Genomic DNA, 21,205 nt, shown 5'->3' on the forward strand with positions numbered 1-21,205 from the left:
GTTTCCGTGAGGAGTGGATCCAGAAGATCACCGAAGAGAAGGTCGCGCTTTAAGGGACCCTGGGATAACTGCCACTTTTGGCGAACTCCCGCTTGCCAAGGGCGAATCCATAGGAGTCTTCTTGCCGTAGTAGAAGCTGCAATAGACTTAGCAGAAAATCTAGTAGATTGCAAGGTGGCATCAGCCACGTACTGGGCAGCTGCAAAGACCTTGTTGAAGTCTTGTTGACCTCTCAAATCATCGGGAGGAATATGCTGTTGAAGTTGGCGAAGCCACAGCAGCATGGCTCTGGAGAAAAAGGAAGCCGCTGCAGAGCTTTTAGTGGCCCAGGAATCAGCGGTGAATCCTCTTTTGAGCATTTGCTCAATGCGCTTGTCCTCTGGGCGGAGGACTTCCTCCGCCTCGCCTGGCACAGCCGCTGCCGAGTGAAGAATCTTGACAGGTTCATCCGGTTTGGGAAAGGATAGAAGCTCTTCATAGGAAGAGGAAAGTTTGTACAACTTTCTGTCCTTGGTGGAGGGATTAAGGCCAGAGGCTGGAAATTCCCACTGTTTCAGTAAAGCATCTTTAAACAACTTAGGCATAGGAATTACCTCGTTATCCTCCTGTTCCTCTGTGAAGTAAGGTAAATTCTCCTCCGGGGGATCAGTGGAAGTGGAGGCTTGTTTCTCCTGGGCCGCTAATCCCGTAGAAATTCTAGCTTTGAGGAGGAGAGATTTGAATAATTGAGAAGGAAAAATAGTAATTGGAGGAGGAACCTTTATTTGGGATTCCTCATCATCTGATAGGCCTTGAAAAGCATCCTCATCATCCTCTATATCCTCATATTCATCCTGGGAGGAATCTGAATCATCCTGAATAGGAGCTCTGACCGCTGGGGGAGAACCCAAGGGGCGGGAGGAGCGAGAAGGAGGAAGAGGTAAGGGAAGCTCATTGATGGTGGAGAGTTTGGCATCAATGGCTTTGGACAACACAGCAAAAATAGACTGGAACTCAGGAGGTAAGCTGGAAATATCAGCAGAAATGGCAGAAGAATCCCTAAAGGCCTGGGAGGATCCTGGCTGGGGGGAATCTTCAATAATATCTGGTTCCTCTGGACCTATGCCCCATAGGTTAGGTTGGGGTCTGTCTAGGTTTGGCTCATCCAGAGATAACACAGGGACCCCAGAAGGAGGAAGACTAGAAGCCTCTGGTGGGTCTTGACTACTGATTACTTGGGCCTGCACTTTCAAACGTTTTGCTGATTTGTCATGGATTTTTTGTAGGGCTAGGTCCCTTCTCTTCTCGGCCCTGGTGACCTTGGTCGAGGGGCGGGCCCCTGGAGAAGAGGAGGAAGAGGCCTGGGGGATACTAGTAATCTCATCGCCTGTAGGCCTGGCCTCTCTGGGACCTTTAGTTGTGCCTCTCTTGGGAAAGGTAGCCATAGTCTGACAATTAACAGAAGACAAGGCTGAGCCAATAACTGAATAATAAGGAGAAGAATTTCAAGGACTTCCCAAGAGGAATGGATCCTGCTTCGAGGCCTCGAAGCTGCTGAAACTTGAGGACAATCTGGGCAAACCCAGAGTTCGTGCCCCCAAATCCAGCGGGGCCAGCCTCCCTAAACTTTATAATTAAGTAAACCAAGGCACTCTGGTTGGAGGCTTAGCCGGTGGAGAATTTAGCCTGGGACCCCCAAGGCCCGCTCCGGGATCCACGCGGTGGACTGAGGCCTACGCGGCTGGCAGGAGGCCAACACGAGAGGCCTAGATTTAAAAAGGGCGCGAAGGCCTTCGCGCCGAAAAAATCGCCCCGTAAATTTCTTAAAGGGGAAGCGATCGACTAAGTCCAGGAGACTAGAAGGCGTCTCACTCCGCAGGAGGTATTTCTTAAGCCCTTAAATATATTGTATACAATAAATAATCAATAATTCAATAGATTAATACTTGCACCAGGACCTCCAGGCCAAAGGATTAGAAGAATCCACAAGCGGCCGCAGGAATCGTAACCGGCAAAACCGCCGGGGGGAAACGAAACCGCAACTTCTCCAAAGGAAAAAAGCCGAGCCGCAAACGGCTGGCGCTATTGGTGCAAGTAAATAATAATGATAAAACAAATCTTACTACTTTTGAAGAAAAGGAACGAAGGGAAGGTGTTAGAATGTTGAACGAGCTATCACAATACAACCGCAGGATATGCGAACTGAGCGAATTCTGGGGAAGGGGCGGATCCGGCAAGCTTTTTTAATACTAGGCTCAGTTCCACCGGATTGGACATGAGCAACCCATGTGACTGCTGGACCCGCTCCTTCAGTACGGAGAATGAAGAAAAAGTAAAGGCAGTAGAGGAAAGAACTGGAAAAATAGAAAAAAGAATGGATTATTTTGAAGACAGATCTGATTCTGTCAACAAAAAATACGATGAATCAATTACACATCGAGCATCCTACGGTTTAAGATTTCAGAACATAACAGAAGAAAAAGATGAAGATCTACAAGCAGAAATAATTGGAGGAATCCTTCAGATGGATCCCACGGAACTAATAAAAGAAATCGCTGAGTTGTTCTTTAGCTTAACTTGGAACTTGCACAGAAGCATTTCATGACCTTTATCATTGTAAGCCTTCCCCACACCTTTGCCGGTGTAGCTGATGAGCTCCACTTCCTGATAGCAACAATATAATTATTCTAATCTATGTGTATTTCATCTGGCAATGTGGATATATCCAGGTATTACTTGCTTGCTTGAAAACAGCCTTAGCAATAAAATAATAATAATTAGATTGGCTGAAACTGTTAAGTCATTCTGGTATATTTTTGTTTACCAGATTGTGCAATTTAACCACTTACCCTCTTTAATATTTCCATCAAACTCTCCAGCCACTAGCAGCATATTCGGTTTGCACTTTCTGTCATTTTCAGATTGGCTTTAATCATAAAACATGTCAACTTCTGCACTGCTTCTTACATTTCTTGCCCCTGCTCTGATTCTGTCTTTAAAGCTTTGGATTTTCTTTTCTCTAAATGGCAACATTAGCAACTGGATGTCCCAAAGGCTTAATCTAGCCTCGACACAAACAGCATTTATATTCTGCTCGTTCTTAATGAAATCAACTGTTACTATATTGTTGTGATTCAGTCTGAGGCTCCTCAGGGAACGGCTGGAACTCTGCCGGCTCCATGCTCAGAGGAGGAGGACGAGGAACAGGAGGAGGAGGAGGAGGACCAGGCAGACGGGGAAGAGGAATGTCAGGACGAGGAGGAGGGAGAACAGCCTGAGACCCCCGGGGGGGAGCTCTCCCCAGCGAGTAGCCTGGAATCATTAGATGGTTCTCCTCAGAAAGGTTGAAAAGGCAGGCCCGCCCTTCCTGTATTGTGGAGAGTTATCTTTTGGGAGTCCTGTGACCTTGCTTCGATCCTTGGCGTCTCTGATTCTGGCTTGTGGCCTCGAAGGCTGAAAACTTGGGGGAGGCGTGGGTTTTATTATCTACAGTGGTGTGTGTGCCAGCAAGAAGCCTGTTGTATTGTCTGGCCGTCGTGACTCTTCTGTGAAGCTTCATAGCATTCCAGTTTGTAAGAACAGTTTTTGTTATCTGTGTTTGTTTTCAAAGATATAAAATGACTTTGCTTTTTATCAGCGTGTCTGGATACTCTTTTTAGTTGGTGTTGGCATCTGGGGGAACCCAGACAGAACATATATCATCTATACTGTCCACACATTGGTAAAAGACCCCTTAGAGCAGTGGTTCTCAACTTTCTAATGTTGCAACCCCTTAATACAGTACCTCATGTTGTGATGACCCCCAGCCATAAGTCTAGTGCCAATTCTCCCAACAGAGCTTTAAGCTGATTGGCAGGAAGTTCATAGGGACACCCCCACTGTAAATGCCTGATTGGACGGATTGTAAAAATATGTCCCAAGGTGCCAGAATAGAAGCTTTATTTCCTAACACCATGGGAAATTTGTCTTTTTCCATGGTCTTAGGCGATCCCTGTGAAATGGTCATTCAACACCCAAAGGGGTCCTGACCCCCAGGTTGAGAACCATTGCCTTAGAGCAGACCTAGGCAAGATGCGGCCCAAGGGCCGGATGCAGCCCACTCACTGTCTGTGACCGGCCCGCAGAGGTCGGTCCAACTTTTCTAGATAAGAACTGGGTGTTCAATATAATACGTATAATAGAATATGAATATGAATATGAATATGAATATGAATATAAATATAAATATAAATATAAATATAAATATAAATATAAATATAAATATAAATATAAATATAAATATATAATACAATTATTTATAATTATAATATAATTAACTCCGTTCTACCCAATAATATACAGTATTGCGTAGAACTGAGTTAATTATATTAGTCCGGCCCTCTAAAACCATCCCAATTTCTCATGCGGCTCTATGGCAAAATTAATTGCCCACCCCTGCCTTAGAGGGTCCAAGAGGGATATGCAACTCTGGCGGCGATTGGTAACCTGACAGTTTTCTCTCCCCCTCTTTAACTTTTTAATAGCTCACTTTTAACTTTGTAATTCTATTTTAAGAGTTTGTATTTATTTAAACCACTCAGAATCTCTTGGAGAAGATGGGTGGCGTAGGAAAAATGATCAATAAATAAAATCCAGGAGCAGTTTACCACAGCACTTTTCACAGTATGAAATTATGACTTTGCTGTTGACCCCAGAGTAATCATCAACACCCAACATCTTCCTATTTGCTGCAGCCCAATAGAAATGTCTGTTTGCTTTAGCTGGGATTACTTCCCCACTTTGGGTGTTCCTGTTGGGAGTACACTCCTGGCACTCATCCCTCCCAGGAACAACCCCTAAGACTCACTTTGAGGCAGCATAGTAGGTTTTAAGCACTTACTGTTCACAATTCTAGCAGGGCTTTCATCTAATGAAGTTTAGCATTTTATCCACAGCAATTTTCTTCTACTGTACTATAGAATTTAAAAAGACAAAAATTCCTTGTGTGTGCAATCACACTTGGCCAATAAAGAATAAAGAAAGAAAGAAGAAAGAAAGAAAGAAGAAAGAAAAGAATTTTAAAAGCTGTTTTTTCAGAAAGAGTAGGCACTGGTAGAGTAGGAACTCTTGGGAACCACTTGTTTGCATCCAATTATAGTATATATTGACTTGCACAGACTTTATAATATTCTCTTGAGGGACTCTTCCTCCATAGATATGATCTAGGTGGGTCAATATTTGTGTAATATTTTACAATAGCACTCTGTGTAACCACATTCTCACTAATAGTCTGCAAGTTTTGATAATTTAGAGTAGAATGTTTATTCAAGTAGTTCATTAGATGTATGGCAACTCGTCTTACTGTTATCTTTTCCTATGTATATACAGAAGCACTCTAATTGGTTAATTTTGCTTCATTATTTTAATATTGGTCTACAACAATGGTATCAAACTCAATTTCATTGAGGACCGTATCAGGATTGTTTGACCTTGGGGGTAGGGGGAGAAATATGGCCAGGACAGGCATGGCCAGCTTGACGTTCATTTTTGGCTGTGATGGCATTCTGCAGACCAGCAAAATTGGAACTCCACGTGCGGCCCTCCCAGGCTCCATTTTTGCTGGCAGAGGCACCATGGGCCAGTCTTTCACTGTTTCCAGGATGGCCCCATGGGCCAATCTAAGCACCCCACAAGCATTCCTTTGGCCAACAGGCTTTGAGTTTTGTCTCTGAGACAAAAGAAGAAAAGTGATAGAAGAGAAAAGAAGGAAAGTTAAATAAGACTTTAAAATTTGGACAATTAGGAAGATACTGTATATAATTGGAAAACTATAAGGCTATAAATCACTAAAGAATTTTAAAGACTGGCTTTTGAAGGTACAGTATACCATAATTATGGGATTGATGAAATGTTATTAAAAAGGAGTTTTTAAATATTGACAAGTTGGAATTATAGAAATATACTGAGTAATTGTTAAAAAAATTGTTATAAAATGGATTTATAGGGGATGATAGAGGCCTATGAAGAAATATTCTTGATATTAAAAAGTGTGTGAGAGTCTTTAAAGAACAATAAGGAGACAGAGGATTGTCTAAAGCAGAGAAATGAATGTAGAATGCAACAATGGGGGGGGGCGGAAGAGCAACATGATATTCAGGAAGTAGATGAGAAATTAGAAGAAGCAGTGGAAGGGGAAAATCAAAATGAGATGCAATAAGCTAAAAATAAAGAAGAGAAAGGATTAATAAGTAGAAATCAATTAGATAACTCAAAAGTATAAAATAGAATAGAGAGACTAAAGAAAAACTTTTTTTCTAAAAAAGAGAGATTTAAAGGGAAAGAAAAAGAGGAAGAGAAAAAGGAAGTAAATGACAAAGGGTACCCAGAAGAGAATGTTCATTAGACACAAATATATTAAAAAGAGCTACAAAATTCGAGAGAGATAAAAGGCTAACTAAAAAGTCAATAAATGATAGAATTTCAAAAGATGATGGATAATGAGAAAATTAATATAATGGAAAAATAAAATATGGAAAATAGTAGTCTATATATATTAACAGATAATTCATCTTATGACTAAAAATAAGTTAAGCTTAATAGATGGAAATTTAGGATGCAATAATCTATTTGTATTATCAACATTAATAGTATGTTCAAGTATATTGTAAATTTAAAATATTAAAGGTTAGAAATTGCAGGGATTTTAAGATACACTCTCGGGATTGATTAAATATCATTAATATTTGGCTTTATTAGTAATCCTACACATTTGGAATATTGATGTTATGGAAAAATAAATAATTATTAAAATATTAAATATTAGTAATTTAGTAAAGTAATAGGGGCTAACAAATACATGGCACAAAGAAATGTTATGTTTAAATGAATTAATGGGAAAAAATATAAAGAAAGAATAGTATTGCTGAAATTGGAAGATTAGTATTACACACACATATTTGCATTATTATTGTTAGCATTGTTTAAAAAACATTTGACCTAGTAAATAAATGCACTGTCCACAAACTATGTATGGCGGGAAAAGAAAACTGCAAATAAACCATGTTTTTTTTTAAAAAAAATATTAAGAACTGTAGCTCTAATGCATCTAGACCATTTTGGAGAAGAGAAACATGTTGGAAAAACAAACATGTTCCTTTTGGTACAGAACTCCTGAATTAACTAGCAGGTAATCCTCAGGTATATTTCAAAACATAATGACATGTTTTAATCACTGTCTAGTTGGCTACAAAAGTTGTATTGGGGCGAGGCCAAGAAGGTGAGATGGATGTTTATCATGAAACGAAGCACACAATGAACAATAGCAAAATCTGTCCCTTGCCCTATTTCTTCTGCTTTTTCCACCCTCTGTGATAGCAGCTTTGTCCTGATAGGCTTTGACTTCCCCTCCATGTATTTCATTCTATTATCAGAACAGCCACCTCAAATTGCAACTTGTTAATGAAATCATCAAGCAAACCTATTATTCCAAAACATGCATATTAGGTTTGCTCCACAAAGACCAGCCTGCTTTTTTCCTGGATGAACCTGCACCATCTGTTTAGGATGTCTAGCCAGGCCATGTGCACAGTGCGTTGAATCAGAGCAAGCAGCCAGCTATCACAAAGGACAGACACACTAACAGAAATGATATGAATGCTAACCAACTGAAATGTACCAGGAAGGGAAAGGCTGTTTTGGAAATGCTAGAACAGTAAAAGGATGAGACAGAATTTGAAGTGTGCAATAAATAGTCCTTTTCACTTTTTTTCTGTGTATAAAATTTAAAACTAAGAATATTACTAAAGCAGCAACAAACACTTAGCGACAGTATCTGTGGGGAGAGCTGGGTGCATGATGGACAAAGCAGGGCTGCATCATCTTCTGCAAATGTACTGAGACCTTACACACAAAAGCATGGCCAGGAGTGGAGGTTGCAGCATGATGGCACATCAGTCTCATTATTTTGACAAAAAGTTGCTGTTGACACCCATAAATGCAAAAGTTTGTAAAGCCTATAAAGCCCAAAGATCTAATATTCAAAGCTAAACGCAATCAATATTGTAACTGAATGGATGTTCATTATACTTTCCTTGTTGATCATTCTCAAAGTCTTGGCTTGATAGATGTTCATGGTTCACATTTCATACTATTTCTGCTTTATTTTATTTTTTTTGCCCTCTCCATTTTGTAAGTCAAGGGGAAATATTTTTTTCCTTGAGTGTCCTCCATGTCTGTGCCTGGATGGGACAGGAACCATGGTTTCAGCATGCTAGAATACAGCAAGCTTAATTGTGGTTTGCTGAATTAAAATCCTCTCAGTTTACACATGTCAAACCACAAATCATGATAAAAATCATAGTTTTGTTCACTGGGTCCCCAAAGGAAACCACAATGATGCCAAAATGATAAGACCTGCACAATACAATCACACAAAGGTCACTCCTCCAAACTTGTGTTTTGACAAGGAATGCTAGTTATATCATGCACAACATTATCACACCATCTCAGATACCATGTCACCTAATAAATTAAACCCACACCAAGAAACTGTTAAGATCCTCGTCTAGAAGAAACAAACTGTAATTCAGAGCCTGGGGGGTAAAGTGGGGATGTTTAATTGGCTCAGCTTTAATATTGCTGTAAACACAGTTCCCGGAAAATGCCTCCTGGAAACAAAATTAATATCCAAGTTGTTACTTGTTTATTATCAGTATAAATCTCACATTTCCCAATCGAAAATACATGCCAGCCTTGTACAATTCCAGAAAATTCCAGAAAAGTCTGGACATTTTCAGATAGTTTCATTTAGGGAATGAACAGTGAGAAAGAACCGAATGTTTTGCAATATGAGAGAGAGAGATATGAATTTCTCCCTAAGAGAGAGAGAATACAAAATACAGAAGTTCATACAGAGGCAAGCAACAAAGGAGTTGCACAGAGGACAGCAATGAGTCAGTCTGGTTTTCATCTCATGGAAATTCCCCTCTGGAGACTTGAGGACACACAGGCAGACTGTAAGGTTAATTAGATGGGGCTTTGGGCTAAGACCAAAATGTGCAGCCCTTGTTTCTCCTTTTCAAGGCAGATTATGAAAAGGGTGACTGAGCCATTTCGCAGCAAAGTAACTCAGAGGATGCTCAGTGGAACAATCCATCCTCAAGCAAAGAGCATCCCAACATTCAGCAACAGGAGAGGCCGCCAATTTAACCCTATCACAACTGAAAAAACCCCCACATGGCCTGTCTAGGGGCCCCTCCCGTTCAGGTAATGCAAGTTAATGCCTGCCACCCTTCCAAATTATCACAACCTCCTACCTGGCGCCCCCCCCCCCCACTCGCTGTGTTGAACCACCACCCATTACTAAGACTCTTACTAAGTCTGCACTTCTATTTCTACTAGTTTTTTCTCATCATCCCTATCAACCATTTCCTCCCACTCATGTATGATTGTAACTTGTTGCTTGTATCCTTAAGATTTTTATTAATATTGTTTCCTCGTTGCTTATTTGACCCCCATAACAATCATTAAATGATTCTTGACAAATGTATCTTTTTCTTTTATGTACACTGAGAGCATATGCACCAAAGACAAATTCCAACCACACTTGGCCAATAAAGAATTCTATTCTATTCTATTACGTCGAAAAGACCTGGTTGTATTTATTAATTTTATTTATTTACTTTGTCCAATACAGAATAATACACAGTGAAGGTTATATAGAGAGGATATAGTAGAGAAGATATAGGAGATATAGGAGAGACTATAGGACAGGGGACGGAAGGCACTCTAGCGCGCTTATGTATGCCCCTTATCTTATAGCCCGGGACTGAGGAGAGCTGTAACGTCATCCAGCCGTGGGGAAGGGTACCCTTGGATCCCAACGAGGCAGAGGGTCGCCGGTCCTTCGCCCCTGCCTTTAGCAGAAGCTTCAAGGAGAAGGCTACCCACCCGACCGGCGCCCAGCCAGGCTCTTCCCTCCAACACCCGTCACTCACCGCCGGGCAGCAGCAGGAGACCCCAAAGGGCGCAAAGGCTCCAGAGGAAACTCCAGGTGAAGGCCATCGTTATCCTCTCCCTCCTCCTCCTAGGCGAGAGAGCAGCTGCGCCGCAGTGACGACGTCGAGCGACCCTTTCTGCCGCCTCTCCTTGCGTCGGCGTCTTGCAACGGGGCGTTCCTTTGGGCCGTCAAAGAGCTCCGCCCGTCGGATGTGTCACTCTCCGGAGAAAGGGTAGGAAGTTTTCTCCCTTTGCCGCCGGCGAGGAGTTCTCCTTTCGCTTTCCGTTTTAGGGCGGCGGGGGCGGCTGCGTCGAGCACCGGATGTCCCGGGAAGCTGCGAAGAGACAGGCTCCAGTTGAGCCGTCCAGGAGGTGAAGGCACCGGAGTGTCACCGGAATGCCAAGCATGCATGAAGCGAGCGGTGCAAAAAGTGACCCAGTTCGCCCTCGTGGCGCACACATCGTAGTCGTGACTTGGGCCGGATCTCCGTGGGCCAAACTTTCTTAATGGCGCTGCACTGGATTTGCCATTTGCATTGCCCTTGTGGCGGTGTGATTTATATAGCGTGGCCTTCGGAACTAATCGCAATTTAAGGAGAAAAAAACCCAATTTCTGCCAATCTGCCTTCCATTGAGGACCTGTAAACTGCACGAGTCAAAAGGGGCAGTGAAAATATTTACTGACCCCTCACATCCTGGACATAAACTGTTTCAACTCCTACTCTCAAAATGTCCCTATAGAGCACCGCACACCACACCAAGACAACTAGACACAAGAACAGTATTTTCCCAAATGCCATCACTCTGCTAAACAAATAATTCCCTCAACACTATCAAACTATATACAGTATTAAGTCTGCGCTACTATTACTACTAGTTTTTTCCCATCATTCCTATTACCCATTTCCTCCCAATCATGACTAATTTGTTCCTTGTATCCTTAAGATTTTTATTAATATTGTTTCCTCATTGCTTATTTGACCCCCTATAACAATAATTAAGTATTGTACCTCATGATTCTTGACAAATGTATGTTTCTTTTTGTGTACACCGAGCATATGCACTAAAGACAAATTCCTTGTGTGTACAATCACACTTGGCCAATAAAGAATTCTATTCTTCGGACTTTTATCTATGTACTAAACCTAAGGTGCTTTCCCCCCAAAAAACAGTGATTAAATAATCTGTTAAACAAATTAAGAGATAGTTAATGTGTTGATCTAATCTCTGATGGTCTGCATCATGCTCTTGTTGGTAATTCATTTACTTACGCCATTGCCTCATTCTCCCAGCATGCTGTACTACAAATTAACAACACAGAGTGGGATCATAACAACTAGATTACCGTAATTTCTAATTGACTACCTCCTAATTCAATGTTGTGTGAACCATAGCCACTCGATGACCTCACACTACACTATGCCAAAAAAGCAATGTGATTTCATGTTTTTTGGCTTGCATGTGCAGTAGTGGGGAATCCAGCCAAATCCAAGGTTAATTATGACTCAGTTGCCCTGTGCGGCCCCAGCAAATTAGATTTCAGAGGTGTAGCAGAAGTATAAGCAGAATTAATTTTCTATCACTGCTCCTGTGATCTCTGGGTGCTCTTACAGTTGTCTGGAACAGAGCTAACAAACATATTTTACTGGAAACAAAATCTGTAGTAGTTACTCTATGTACCAATATATGCCAGAATTCTAAGAGGCTGGAGGTTTGAGTCTGAAAAGATACTGTTGGAAGAAAAATCCATCCGGATCAGTTCCAAGCCCTGAGAAAGGCACTGGAAACAAAATGGAGGCTGGAGGTTGATTGAAAAGAAGATCTATCTACCACATGTGATTCTGTTCACCATTGGTTTGATGAGTACATGGATTTTTATAAATTTCAGAGATTCTGCTAAGGGGGATTGTGCAATGTCTGAAATTGATTGATTGACTGATTGATTGATTGGACTTTTATGCCTCCCCTTTCCGAAGACAATGCCTTTAGTGCACAATTGCACTATATTGTGCCATGTAGTGAGCTCTGTGTCTTCTGCTAAATGGTAGTGGGTTAATCCTATTATGTCCTGAAGGGAATGTCCTTTTCTTAATCGCATTGTCCTAGTTCAAGACTTCATTGCCATAATTGTGATGATTATGGGGTACAGGTCATGAAAACCCCAAATTCACAATCTCAGATAACAAGGACCCCACAAATATAAGGCAAGTGCATATGTAACCAAGTTCCTCTTTGCAGACTTTTCCCCCTCTTCCTTTAGTTTCACATGCAACTTTTGCAACATGGCCTACTTGAACAATTCAACTGTATTTTAGAATATAGACTATTATTTATTTCAATTGCTGTTGTTTTCTTGCAGATATTTCATGAAATATCTGCAAGAAGGCAACCAAGCTCAAAGAGCACCAGGAATCCCATAATTCAACCCTGAGGTTCAAATATTCTCTTCTATCAGTCTGCTGTTTCTATTACATGAAGGCTTCAGAAGTCCATCACACTAACACAGCAGATTCCAGTTTCATTGCTCTCCGTCTATGAAGGGAGGAAGTAACTGAAGCTGTTTCACTGAAATTCATATAACCCTATAATATAAACACTACTCCATTTTCTTCTTTTTTCATGGTCTTATTTTTGATTTCATTGTCTTTGGAAGGCATTGCCTCCTAGTGTTAAAAATGGGAATTGAAGACTTAAAAAAAGAGAAATTCTTAAAATCAAGGGGAGTGTCTGAACTACTTGAAGTGTTTATAAAGCATCTGATTATTTTCTTTTTCCCTTATTACCATATCCCAGAATTATTCTGGACAGCTTGACCTGAGTAATAATGAGAACACCAACAACCAACATAAGCTGACAATATTTAATATCTTTTTTGTTAGAGCTGTCTTGATTTCTCCTTTTAATTTGCTATTACAGTGATACCTCTACTTAAGAACTTTTCTAGATAAGAACCGGGTGTTCAAGATTTTTTTGCCTCTTCTTAATAACAATTTTCTACTTAAGATCCTGAGCCCGGAAAAATTTCCCAGGAAATTTGAGAGTGGCCCGAAGGCCCAGCCAGTTTTCTGCTATGCCCATTTTAATCCCGGCCATTTCGGGCTTTTCTGGGCTGCAAGAGGAGCCTTTTGGTGATGCTTAAGGAGACTTTGGCAGTCCAGAGTGAATGAAGCATTTTCCTTTCTCTGGATGCTTGGACAGGGAATAAACCACTGCCAGCGCCCAGAGAAAAGAAACGCTCTGGAGTGTTTTCCTTTCTCTGGCTGCCGCCTCAAAGTCCCTTTTATTGAAACCTTAAAGTTTTGGATGTTTTTGATTCCCATCACCTCACCTTCCTTCGGCAGCAACTGTCCTCCTCCTCCTCTTCTTCCTCCTCCTCTTCCCATCCAAATTCCAAACTTTTATTTCTTTCCTGATGGGTTTGCATGCATTAATTGCTTTTACATTGATTCCTATGGGAAAAATTGCTTCTACTTACAAACCTTTCTACTTAAGAACCTGGTCACGGAACAAATTAAGTTCTTAAGTAGAGGTACCACTGTACTAGCTACACACAAGGGAGAGGAAGTGGTAAAAAAACCATTGCTTTTATTGAATGTCTGCTTGACAAGCAACGTTTAATGATATACAATAACTAAGAACAGGAGAATTCAAAAATAACTTGCCCATATTCTTAAAACGTCCTTCACATTGTGTTCATTTATAGCAGGCATATAAACAAAGATTCCTCTGAATTCTCTGATCTTCAAAGTAAGAAGAAGAAACAGTAAAGTGTTCAACTCGGAAAGGGGAGACCCAAGCTCCTGGTCCCAGTCCTTAAAATAATTGCGGTAAATTTTATATGTTATTTTGTTCTGATCTCTTATTTTATGTAATCTTTTCTCCTGTTAGATATTATCCAGCTGCTCTTTCCCTAGAGAAAATATTGAATAATATCATTAGTCCCTTCTTACCAAAAGAAGAAGAAAAAAAGTCTCCATTGTTAAAAGTTGGTCAAACAACATATTTCAACCCAAAAATCATGTGAATGTAAACATCAGTGCTGGAACTGGGATGGGCATGGGCTGATGTCCAGGCCAGAGCCAGGTGGTTCAAAGTTGGCATGCGGTCTTTGAGAGTCCCCTGTTTCTTCACGTAGGATCCTTTCCCCCCCTCTTCTTCCCTTTTAACAAGTAAAGAAATTGAAAGGAATTAATTTGGAGCTAGTTTAGTATAGTGATTAAGGTAGGGGTGTCAAATAGGCTCTAACACTCTGCGAAGGGAAAAAAACATTGTGCTACATCACATGACCGCAACATGACGCCACAGGTTTCACACCTGTGGGTTAAGGCATCAACCTTGAAGTCAGGGAGCTGAGTTAGACAAAGCCAGATGATTTGGGGCCAGTCACTGTTTCTCAGCCCTATGAAGCAGGCTAAGGTCAAACCATTGCAGAGACTTGTCTGGGCAATTATGAAGAGTTAACACTGATCTTCAATGTGAAAATTCAATGGTGGAAAAAGTAAGGTTCCATATTTTAGACAAGAAAAGCAAAATGCACAGGTACAGAATATGTGGTACATACAGGGGTGGGCTACTGCCTGAATGGGGGAGAACGCAGTGGGGTAGCGAAAATGGAGCTCCACCCCAGAGCACCCAATTTGCACTGAAGGATATTGAAAGAAAATGCAGGGCGTCATGCATAAGCCACGCCCACAGTGTGGCAGTAAAAATTTGGGTAGCCCTTCACTGAGTACATTGCTCAACAGTAGTAACTGTGAGAGGGATCTTGGAGTCCTAGTGGACAACTATTTAAATATGAGTGTGCAGCAGCTGCCAAAAAAGCCAACACAGTTCTAGGCTGCATTAACAGAGGGATAGAATCAAGATCACGAGAAGTGTTAATACCACTTTATAAGGCCTTGGTAAGGCCACACTTGGAATACTACATTCAGTTTTGGTCACCACGATGCAAAAAGGATGTTGAGAAAAAGTGCAGAGAAGAGTGACAAAGATGATTAGGGGATTGGAGGCTAAAATATGAAGAACAATTGCAGGAACTGGGCATGGCTAGTTTAATGAAAAGAAAGATTGGGTGGGACATGATAGCAGTGTTCTGGTATCTCAGGATTGCTACAAAGAAGGAGTCAACCTATTCTCCAAAGCACCTTGTTCTCAGGCGAACACTGCGAGACCTGAGCTGCATTCCTTCTATAAATACGGGATGATACCTCTCGCTTACCAGACATCTGGAAACCAGCCCTCAAACATATCCCAGCCATAGAAACCAGACTCAGAACACACATGGTAAAGCCTGCAAGTTCCAACTACTCAGGATATCACGCCCAATCTACAACCATTAACTAATCAGCATACCTCAGCTACATCAACGACCCCAATTGTTACCCCACTGACTCACCAGGAAGTTTCTACACAGCAGGCAATTGCTGAGCCATCAAACCACACCCAGCCACCAGTATTTATAGAAGGAATGCAGCTCAGGTCTCGCAGTGTTTGCCTGAGAACAAGGACAGAAACACCAGCCTGAAGATGACGAGTGAGACCTCGTCGAAACGTCGCCAGAAATTTCCAAATCCTACACGGGAAGAAACCCGAATATACCAAGACCGTCATACCTGTACCCGTGAAAATCTATGAAAACATATATATATATATATATATATATATATATATATATATATATATATATATATATATATATATATACACACACACACACACACACATACATACACACACACACACACACACGTAGTAAAATACATGATGAAGGTTATAGAGGAGATACTCATAGTAAAATATATCTAAGAAATAATAGAAAAGAAGATATAGGAATAGAACATATCAATGAAAGAATAGAAGAAGAGATATAGGAATAGAAGAAAGGTGTAGGAGATATAGGAGAGCAATAGGACAGGGGACGGAAGGCACTCTAGTGCACTTGTACTCGCCCCTTACTGACCTCTTAGGAATAGCTTCAACAACTCTGTGATGGATGCTTCGTTCCTTTGTGTGTCTGCAACACACATAAACACAGGTACTCTTTAACTTACAACCACAACTGAGCCCAAAATTTCAGTTTGCAAAGCGAGATAGTTGTTAAATGACTTTTGCCCCATTTTACGACCTTATTGTGCCACTGTTAAGTGAATCAGTGCTATTGTTAAGTTAATGCAGAGGTCCCCAACCTTTTTTGCACCAGGGACCGGCTTTAAGCTAGACCAGTTTTCCATGGCCCGGTGGGGGGGGGGAGCTAGCTGTCAGCGGCGCCGTAAAAGGGGCGATCAAGAGAGGAATGGGTGAATGAATGGACGGAGGGTGGGAAGGAAGGAAGGAAAGAGGGAAGGGACAGGAACAAAAGAAGGGTGCAAAGGAAGCAAGGAAAGGTGTGAAAGGGGAGAGTAAGAGAGGAAGGAGTGAAAGAAGGGAATGAGGGAGGAAAGAAGGGAGGAAGGAAAAGGAAAGCAAGAAATGGAGGGAGGAAAGGAAGGAAAGAAAGAAAGAAAGAAAGAAAGGGGGAAGGGACAGGAACAGAGGAAGGAAGCAAGGAAACTTATGAAAGGGGAGAGTAAGGGAAGAAGGTAGGAAGGAGAAAGAAAAGAAGAAATAGAGGAAGGGAAGGTAAAAGAGAGAAAGAAAAAGAGCAAGAAAGAAAGCAAGAAAGAGAAAGAAAGAAAGGCAACTTCAAAGAAAGGCTCACTGAGCATCTCTCACTCTCTCTCTCTTTCTATCCCTCTTTCTTTCTTTCTCTTCCTTTCTCTCTCTCCTCTTCCTTTATCTCCTCTCTCTCTCCCTCTCTTTCTCTCCCCCCCTCTCTCCCCCTTTCCCTCTCTCCCTCTCTTTCTCTCTCTCCCCCCTCTCTCTTTCTCTCTCTCTCCCCATCTTTCTCTCTCTTCTTCTCACTTTCTCTCTCTTGTTTTCTTTCTGTCTCTTTTGCTTTCTCTCTCTCTCACTCTTTCTTGTTTTCTTTCTCACGCTCTTTCTCTCTCTTGTTCTCTCTCTTGCTATCTCTTTCTCTCCCCCCCTTTCTCACTCTCTCTTTCTCACTTTCTCTCTATCTTGCTGTCTGTTGCTCTCACTCACTCTCGTTCTCTCTCCGTTCTTCTCAGCGATGACGCGCGCACGCCCTGCCCGCCTCACCTTTGCGAGAGCACTTTCGCCCCGGGCTCTCAGCAAGGGGGTTTGCAGGAGAGGCGGGGCCGGCGAAGGTGATATTGAATGTCGGGGGAGAACGGGCGGTTGCACGCGTTCCCTATCTCCCTGCTAGCCCACTCGGAATATTCAAAATAAGAAAAGCCTTCGCCGGCAAAGGTTTTTCTTATTTTGAATATTCCGAGTGGGCTAGCAGGGGGATAGGGAGCGCGTGCAACCGCCCGTTCTCCCCCGACATTCAATATCACCTTCGCCGGCCTCCGCTGAGGAAAGCCTTTGCCGGCATTTCCTCTCGGCGTCAAGGAGGCGCAGCGGCGGGCGGAGAGAGGGAAGTGGGGGCAGCGGCGTCCCTCCTGGCCTTGGCGGGCCGCCCAACCCTCCCCACCTCCTGCAAACGCGGCGGGCGGCGGGGGGAGAGCGAGGAGCCGGTTCCGGCGGGCGCGGGGCTTGGCTGGCTGGCGGGGGGAGCGCCGCTGGTGGTGCGGAAAGGCCGAGGGGGCCCTGGCGCCGCGGACCGGCTGAAAAGCCCCAACGGCCCGGTCCCGGTCCGCGGACCGGCGGTTGGGGACCTCTGAGTTAATGAATTGGACTTTTCCATTGACTTTGCTCGTCAGAAGGTAACAAGGTTATCACATGACCTCAGGACATTGCAACCTTTATAAATATGAGTCGGTTGCCAAGTATCTGAATTTTAATCATGTGACCAGTCATAAGTGTGAAAAGGGGTCATAAGTTTTTTTTCCCCAATGCCATTGTACCTTTGAATGGTCACTGAGCAAATTCAAAGACTGTCAAGGACTGTGTGTAATGAGTTGGAATTTTCACTGCATAGTTAGGCCAACCATCTCGACCTCTCAATCCCCAGGGACCTAAACCAGGGGTTGGGCAATTATAGGCCTGGGACAAGGGGGGGGTTCTGGATTGTGTTACAGCTGGTTCACTCAGGGATGCACTGTGCGGGTGCGTGCGCATGTGCAGTACTTTAAAAAAAGCTTCTGCACATGCGCAGAAGCAAAAAACAAGATTGCCACTGAGAGAACCAGTCCAGGGCATAGCAGGCCTGGGTCGCTGCTGATTCCAGCGACCCAGCCTGCCAAGTTACCAAGTTATCTGGATGGGTGTCAACAGACTCAAACTCAACTTGGATAAGACAGAGTGGCTGTGGGTTCTGCCTCCCAAGGACAATTCCATCTGTCCATCCATAACCCTGGGGGGGAATTATTGACCCCCTCAGAGAGGGTCCGCAACTTGGGCGTCCTCCTCGATCCACAGCTCACATGAGAGAAACATCTTTCAGCTGTGGCGAGGGGGGCGTTTGCCCAGGTTCGCCTGGTGCACCAGTTGCGGCCCTATCTGGACCGGGAGTCACTGCTCACAGTCACTGATGCCCTCATCACCTCGAGATTCGACTACTGTAACACTCTCTACATGGGGCTACCTTTGAAAAGTGTTCAGAAACTTCAGATCATGCAGAATGCAGCTGTGAGAGCAATCATAGGCTTCCCTAGGTATGTCCATGTTATACCAACACTCCGCAGTCTGCATTGGTTGCCGATCAATTTCCGGTCACAATTCAAAGTGTTGGTTATGACCTATAAAGCCTTTCATGGCATCGGACCAGAATATCTCTGGGACCGCCTTCTGCCGCACGAATCCCAGCGACCGATTAGGTCCCACAGAGTTGACTTTCTCCAGGTCCCGTCGACTTAACAATGTTGTTTGGTAGGTCCCTGGGGAAGAGCCTTCTCTGTGGTGGCCCCGATCCTCTGGAACCAGCTCCCCCCTGAGATTAGAACTGCCCCTACCCTCCTTGCCTTTCGTAAATTCCTTAAAATCCACGTCTGCCGTCAGGCATGGGAGAATTGAGACATCTCCCCCGGGCCTATACAATTCATGTATGGTATGTTTTTGTGTATGTCTGCTTTAATAACGGGTTTTTTAAAATGTTTTTAAATTATTAGATTTGTCTTGAATTGTTTTATTGTTGTGAGCCGCCCCAAGTCTACGGAGAGGGGCGGCATACAAATCTAATAAAAGAATGAATGAATGAATGAATGAATGAATGAATGAATGAATAAATAAATAAATAAATAAATAAATACATATTTTTGGAACTATAAGATGCACCAATGTGTAAGGTGCACCAAGATTTCAAAAAGGTAAATAAGAGAAAAAAAGTTTTTGTCCTCCCCAACTCCCCAGAACTAATTTGCAAGTCTCCCAAACCCTTTGCACACCCTGGGTTTTTTTTTTGCAAAAATTGACCTGTTTCATCCATTTTTGTGAATAACGGCACACAGAGAGTTTGAAAAGCCTGCAGAGTGCTCCTGGGAGCTGGAGGAAGGCAAAAGCACCCCTGGCTTTGCAAAACATGGCCCATTTCCTACCCATTTTTTGCAAAACTGGGGGTGTTTTTGCCTTCCCCCAGCCCCCAGGAGCACTTTGCAGGCCTCCCAAACCCTCTGCGCATCCCATTTTTGCAAAAAACTGGTCCATTTCTCACAAAAAAGGGCGGCCAAAATGGCTGTATTCAGCACCAACATTTCCGCCCTCTGTTAGTGGGAAAAAAGGTGTGTCTTATACTCCAAAAATACGGTACTACTGGTTCCATAGAACTGGTCCGAGCTGGTAGGAACCCACCTCTGGCCTCTGGACATCAACTCTCAGAATTCTATTCTTAATATGAAATAAATTGTGTAGCTGTATATTATAACTCACCAGGAAACTATCCTGTGCTTGTATGCTTCTAGTTTTTTCAGTATAAAATTCAAACCTGTACATGTTAAAATTACTTATTTAATAAAAAAATCAGAATGGGAAAGCAGTTTCTTCCATCCCTAATGTGCCCTAATCTGATCTCTAATATATCAGTTTAGAAATACATATAATGACTGCAAAATAAAAATGTTAGCTTGACATCCAAAGTTATAAAAATTGCTACGTAATACTTCCCTCTTTTTTGGAACAAAATTATTTAGCGGTAGTGTAATTCAAATGCTACATTTGGGGCATACAACAACCTAAAAAATTCTAAATAAGCATTTTTCAAACCTGGCAACTTTAAGATGTATGAATTTCAACTCCCAACCTCTTGGCTGAGGAATTCTGGGAATTGGAATCCATATACTGTACAGTATCTTGAAGTTGCCAAGTTTGAAAACGCTGCTATAAAATAATGATGTGTTTCAGATTACATTGCATACATATCACCACTAGAGGGCACTGTATCATTTACAAGCGCTCCCACATCTTTCAGAGCAGTACTGTACTTCCAAGCCTGGGGAATTGTCAAAGCTGAAGTGTATACACGTGTATAAAGTTGCTAAGGTTAAGCAGCACCATTCAGAGAATGTTAAATCAAACCAATATAGGGCAATAGGGAAAAGAACTATTGGTATGAGTTGGTTTCTCTTTTATTATAAATAGGAATCTGCCTCACCATCTGAATAAACCCTGAGTTTCCTTTCCATGGAACCAGGAAATCAGATTAAATATATTGTAGTAAAACAATGGATAAAAAATTGTGTCTCCATATAGGCTTCATGGAGTCTGGAAAAATAAGCTGAGTCAGATGAGAGTTACAGACCAACAAATCTGCACCAGCAACCCATCTGGAATATGTATACAAATATACTGTAAACATTTTAATTTCCCTCTCTTTTAGTTTCAGGGTGAAGAAACATGTTATCATCCCATTTTCTGGCCCGAAGAGGTTTATAATGTTTGAAGGATGATTGGATGTTTGCATTGCAAATACAAATGTACTTCAAACCCTACAGTATTCTCTACATGTATGTTTCAATGCACTAAATCCAAACTCTTGGTTGAGGGTGGCATAATTTTACTGCCCATCAGGACTTCTTAACCAGATTCCTATGATTATTGTTCCATTTGAAATACTACGAGCCTTGATTAGAAATTCTGTCAATGAAATTGCGGGTCAGTCAAGCCTTTGATTAAAAAGCCCTGTGTGGGTACAAAGTGACAAATGTGTGCTTACTTATTGACTCAATTTCAACTTTTGGATTATGCATGCATAATCCTCGGATTGGATTCATGTATTGTGGCTTATTGTATTTTGACTTGGTTGTATGAACTCAGC

The 21,205-nt window shown here is 42.2% G+C and overlaps 1 protein-coding gene across 1 annotated transcript in view; it reads right to left on the reverse strand.

The window, feature by feature from the left end:
- The window catches only part of SHISA5 (shisa family member 5), a 52,757-nt gene extending 42,544 nt beyond the window's left edge, over positions 1–10,213 (reverse strand). The window contains exon 1 of the mRNA XM_070738616.1: positions 9,954–10,213. Within this exon, the coding sequence (XP_070594717.1) occupies positions 9,954–10,020 (67 nt within the window). The 5' untranslated portion in view covers positions 10,021–10,213. The remainder of the gene's footprint in view (positions 1–9,953) is intronic.
- Between the last annotated feature and the right edge of the window lie 10,992 nt (positions 10,214–21,205).

This window comes from Erythrolamprus reginae, chromosome 2 (assembly GCF_031021105.1).
Source record: "Erythrolamprus reginae isolate rEryReg1 chromosome 2, rEryReg1.hap1, whole genome shotgun sequence".
NCBI classification, from domain to species: domain Eukaryota; kingdom Metazoa; phylum Chordata; class Lepidosauria; order Squamata; family Dipsadidae; genus Erythrolamprus; species Erythrolamprus reginae.